This window comes from Monopterus albus, unplaced genomic scaffold (assembly GCF_001952655.1).
Source record: "Monopterus albus unplaced genomic scaffold, M_albus_1.0 scaffold356.1, whole genome shotgun sequence".
NCBI lineage: Eukaryota > Metazoa > Chordata > Actinopteri > Synbranchiformes > Synbranchidae > Monopterus > Monopterus albus.
In genome coordinates this window covers 351,843-357,589 of record NW_018128236.1, presented here as the reverse complement: position 1 = coordinate 357,589, position 5,747 = coordinate 351,843, and the positions used below count along the sequence as shown (strand labels likewise).

The 5,747-nt window shown below is 39.2% G+C and overlaps 1 protein-coding gene across 6 annotated transcripts in view; it reads right to left on the bottom strand.

Moving 5' to 3' along the window:
* Positions 1-5,747, bottom strand: part of LOC109975013 (glutamate receptor 2-like) — a 122,479-nt gene that overhangs the window by 36,432 nt on the left and 80,300 nt on the right. For all 6 annotated transcript variants that reach the window (XM_020625521.1, XM_020625519.1, XM_020625522.1 and 3 more), the window contains one exon: positions 1,857-2,104. In XM_020625521.1, coding sequence (XP_020481177.1) covers positions 1,857-2,104 — 248 coding nt within the window. The remainder of the gene's footprint in view (positions 1-1,856; positions 2,105-5,747) is intronic.

Here is a 5,747-nt window from a genome sequence, read left to right as displayed (position 1 = left end):
AACGGTAAAAGGGTTTGTAATACATACCAGCTGACAAATGGATTTCGTGTACAAGTAAAGGTAAGACCATAAACTTTTATTATTTCTAGTTAGAAATAAGCTCAATTAGAATAAATTTTAACCTCAAATTAAATATGGGGCACGTTTGTGTGAAGAATGCTGATATGAGATAAAAACATAACGCATTGTCTGTTAACAGACAATTTGTTAACGGTTCATTTGTATTTGTAAATCTGATTGTAAAAGAGTCAGTGCCTCACCAGCTGTCAACCTCGCCGCACGTCACTGGGCCTTATATAATGTTACAAAGGAAGATATCTAGCATCTGCTAATTTTTATGGGTCACAGAATTCTAACCCTTTTCAGTCTTCTTTCAGGGGCTGTCACTTTACTGAAACTGCACAGATTAAAGTGGTGAGTGATCTTCTGCTTACCATGAATTCACTTTCCACTTTTTTCTTACCAATCTTGGTGTAGCTTTTGACACCACAGATCATTGCATGCTCCTAGATCAAGTGGAAATCTGCCATCTCTAGGCTGGATGTTGCTAAGTTAAAGGTTATATGAAAGCACAGTGCATTTACCTATAATAACCTAAATCAGTATCTTCTTATATGAAATGTGGAATTCCCCAGGGAAGCTTCTTTGCCTTCTGCTTTGCTCTCCATATATTGTATCTATTGGCCAAAAAATATGCAGTCATGAAATTAAATTCCATGATTTTGTTCTTAAAGTTTCTCTTTAAAACACTTTGGGCCTCATGCAAGAACATGTTTGTATTCTTGTTCTTAAAAATAAATCCCACTTTCTTTTTCTTGTGTTTTTAGACACTACAGTAACATAGATACAATCTCTGGGTTGTTAACTGGAATAAAACAAGAAGTTGAGGGTGAGGGTGTTCTTTGTATAAAATGTGTAACTATAATACAGAAATAAAATGCAATCTATTTTGTTTCAGAAGAAGACTACATTTTTTATGAAAAATGAGACAAATACATAGACGAATACACACACACATCCACACACTAATGAAAATGTTTAGGTCAACAGCCCCTTGATCCAGGTCTTAAAGAGCCAGCTCTTTATAATTGTTGAAAATCCTTGAACCAAATTCTCCTCTCTAAAAAAACAATATCAGTTTTAACAGAAATGGATATGGCTGGAGATGACTGACAGCATTACACATTATTCATTATATCCATTTTAAAGAAATTTCACTAAGACAAAAAGAAACTATGTAGGACTAGCTCTACCCAATGACACGCATGCATGCAATTTTTGTGATGAACTATTTCTTTAAGACCTGAAATGTCAGAGGTAAACAGATGTCCCCAGTTGTCACAGCAACCACCACTAGCCATTGGTCAGAGGTGGTAACCATGGTAAAAATACAAACCACTGAGATGATGTCATCAGGGTAGGTGGATTATTATAACAACGAGTAAGCCGCCATGCTCCATTCATCACACTTGCATACTGCAACACCCAATTGGCACTAAGGCTTGGGACCAGACTAGAGTGCTCCCCATTGTGGCTTATTTTCCTGAGCAGGGCTGCACACGAACACAGCCGCAGCTCCAACAGTGACTAATTACCACCTGATTACTTTATCAGGTGTTTAGCCAGTGTACTCTGATCATTACTTCAGTGCCCTGAGCGAGGGAAGTTCTGAGTCCACTCGCCACTGTAAATCAAAGCACAAAGTATTTGCAGAAATTTTACTCTTTCAAAGCTTTGAATGTGGAGAAATGAGCTGTGTGAATGGGGAGAGGGACACTATGCTAGGCAGCAGGTTAGTAGTGTGAATGGTACATGGCAGTGCAGGTTGGCTAGCATTGTTATATTGATCCACCCACCTTAATGGGGATCCTTTTGGTGTGGCAATGCCGTAGCCTTTGGAGTCCAGGTTTCCTCCCACTTTCATGGTGTCACAGGGTTTCCTCTGCTCTATGTACTCGTTCATGGTGGACTCCAGCAGGTAGGCATACTTCCCTTTTGATTTCCTGACACGAAGAACACCCTCTGACGTTTTCTTGACAAAGACGGAAGGTTCTGCTGATTTCATGTACTGCCACATCTTGTCAAATAAGGCAATTTTAGACCGCTAAAAAAAAGAGAAACAGACACAAATTTGACACTACTATACAGTAATACCCATAACTAGAAAGTGTATCAATGTATACTGTGAGGTTTTCTTGTAAACAGCTGTGTACCACTGAGGCCTAATAAACATGGTAGATCCATCTCTTTGTAAAACATTTACAGACAACTCCTAAAATAATTTAAAACTTGTTTTATTTTTTATTTATAGTATTGTTGTGGCCTTCTATGGCTTGTTAAAACCACTAATAGCTGATCATTGTGAAATCAGCAGTATATTTTAGCAATACTGCAATTGTGCTTTAATATGCTGTTTCCCCCCTTTCTTCTATATTATTCACTGTAAACAAGCTATACTGTAAATGACAGTAGAAAGCCCAAACCAACACCCTCATACAGTATGTGCACCAGTGGCGCTCAGGGTTGGGTTACTGCGGGTCACTTTGCTTTATATTAAATTATGCTTCTATTTTTTGCTTTCCTCTCTAATTATCTGGCTATAGGCTAGATAGTGCATGTGAACAGAATTCAAACTGTACAGCAGTAAATATAGAACGAGTATTTTTTTTCTTCCTTCATTCATAAAATTCTGCAGATCTGAGCTTATCACAGACTTGGAATAATAATTTAGATTTTTTCATGATACCAGAGCAGAAAACTAAACTGTACAACATCAGCCTGTTAATTAAACACAAACTGCTTACTTCTGATTATGTCTTATGCTGTGAAACTTGACTGGTGTTTGTACTAGACTCACTGGGAGCTGTGGTCATGAATTCTCTCATCTGCACAGTTACTCCTGCTTGATGCACTGAACTATTTGAAGAATTTAATATTTTTTAACCTCTTTTCTCTGCCACACCCTTACATTTGCTTTACACTGTGTTATCCATGTAAAATGAGTCAACAATAGTTTAGCCATGAACCAGAAGTCCACAACTACGGTTCAGGGCTGTAGATCTGGGCGGGTAAGACTGTATTTGAAAAAGTTACAGCTAAAAGATTTTGGATGCTACAAGAAGTAAAACCAGAATTAACACTGGTGTGGTTGTTGAATGATGGTGATGACTAAGAGAACAAAAAGGGCTGAAAAGTGACACTATGGTGGCTGGATTTCTGCTGGACAGGTATTTATCACTTTTGTTTAGTTTGGGGGCATTTCTTATTTTCCTGAAATCAGTAGTAGTCAGGCAGTGCATGTTGCAGTGCACATTGTGTTTTGGAGGAGTGGCTTTGGAGAGAAGTCAGAACAAAAGGATGGGATTTCTTTGGTTGGCTACTTTCAAACTGGAGCGTCCTCTTGCTGGTTTTTCTAGGATTGCCAACCCTACCTTTAATGGATACAGCAAACTAGCAATTTTTACAAATCAGAAACAATAATGATCACCTTTATTTGGCCAAGTATGTTACACACAGTAAATCCAAACAAAAGTCCAAACAACCAAAAAGAATGATATATATATTGATATTAGAGATGCCTCGATCTGATACTAAGTATTGTAGCACTGATCTGGGCATATTTAACAAGACTGTATCGATCAAAACAGAGCCGAGCCAATTCCAATCCTTATTTAGAACTACAGTCCTGTATTTGAGTGGAGTCAGTCCCATTTTTGAGGCCACATCTCATGCACCCACATAAACTGCTATTTTAATCAGTCCAGCTGTCTTCACTACCCAATACCACTGGCACTTTATGCCAGCAACAAGCCTATTTTTAGCTTCAAGTCTGTTTTTTCAGAGCTACATGCATAAAACACTCCACAGAATCCATTAAAACAATGAAAGCCCACTAGTTCCAACCACAACTCCACCAAAATAGACATATACTGTATCAAGCAAAACAGTTTAAATACATGCAGTTCTTTTTTAAAAGTGTGGGTTGGATACAGATACTGTATATATACCTGCAATTGTAGCCAGTAATTGCCATTAATTATTTGTCAAAGTTTTGGACCATAGATTTCTCTTCTCCAAAGTGTTTCTGTAGGCTCCTCTGTGTATTTTGGTTCACCAAATGCTTCCTAAGCGTAAGTGAACACACAGCATAAAATGGGAATCGGTATCAGCAGATATTTAAGATATCTAATTTTAGAGGAATTGAAACAGTATCAGGGCCAAAACCCTGCCCCCAAAAACCTGGATTGAGACATCCTTAGTAGATATGCTTGCTTTTTAGCCATGCATACACATAGACCAGTGGTTCCCAAATGGTGTACCAGTCCAAGTGTGCCAGGTATGGATTTTGTGTCAACCATAAATTAGTATTGATTTATACAAAAATACAAAAAGTTATGAATGAATTTTTAATTTACTATAACAATACTTTGCATGCACATGTTTCCCAATTCAGAAGGGACAGTCCTATAGCCTAAAAAAAACACCTCAAGAAAAGAGAAAAAGAACTGTCACCAGACAGTATCATGAAAGATGCCTGTCTTATGGCTTCAGCTTGACTGCAGATGTCAGCAGCCTTCAGCCCGAGTGCATCATCTGTCGGGAGAAGTTAGCTAATGCCAATGTGGTGCCAAGCAAGTTGAAGAGGCACTTGGAAACCAAACATACCATCTACGTTGAGAGAAATGTGGCCTAAGGGCACAGAATCTGCAGCAAATGCAGCATGACTGTTTGTGGGATTATGTGAAATTGATAAAGTGAGGAAGGAATACTAGATGCTGGTGGAGCTTATTGCAAAGTGTAAGAAACCTCACATGGTAGCGTCGCAGAGACATTCATCCTCCCCACTTGTAAAAACAATTGCAGGTGTCATGCTTAGTCCAGATGCCATAAATGCTCTCTCTTCAATAACACCTTGGATGGTAACTGTCAGGTCTGCTCAGCACGACCTGCCTCTCTTCTGCCTTTCTCTCTCCTGCTTGTTCTTTTTGTGGGATCAGCGCCCCAACCGTGTCGCTTTCTGTAATTAGTGACTTGTGGGTTGTCGCGCACAGCTGGGGCGCATTACTGTAATACCTGCTCTCCTTATTTAAACCTGGCAGATGCCCCGTCCTAACCGGAGCATTGACTTAAACTATGTTAGACACGGACATGTTGAGGAAGTTTTGACAGTTTGAGTGAACGGCGAGGTTTTTGTTTTTTCTTGTTTTGTGTTAGATAGGGCCACACATGTTGGCGAACTTTCCTAAGCTATGTGAATCTGATGGTGATTTTCCCAACCGTGGATACTGGACGGCTAGCGCTTCAGCACGCGCTACACCAGTCCTGTCTTCTCGTTCCTGTGTCCCTCCTGTCATCTCACCTGTCTCCTGTTTTCTGCAATCCTCCTACTTATCTGCTCGTCCTATTCTCCGCAGCCATCCCTGCCCTACCCTGGTTATTGTGCTATACAGTGGGTACGGAAAGTATTCAGACCCCCTTAAATTTTTCACTCTTTGTTATATTGCAGCCATATGCTAAAATCATTTAAGTTCATTTTTTTCCTCATTAATGTACACACAGCACCCCATATTGACAGACAAACACAGAATTTTTGACATTTTTGCAGATTTATTAAAAAAGAAAAACTGAAATATCACATGGTCATAAGTATTCAGACCCTTTGCTGTGACACTCATATATTTAACTTAGGTGCTGTCCATTTCTTCTGATCATCCCTGAGATGGTTCTACACCTTCATTTGAGTCCAG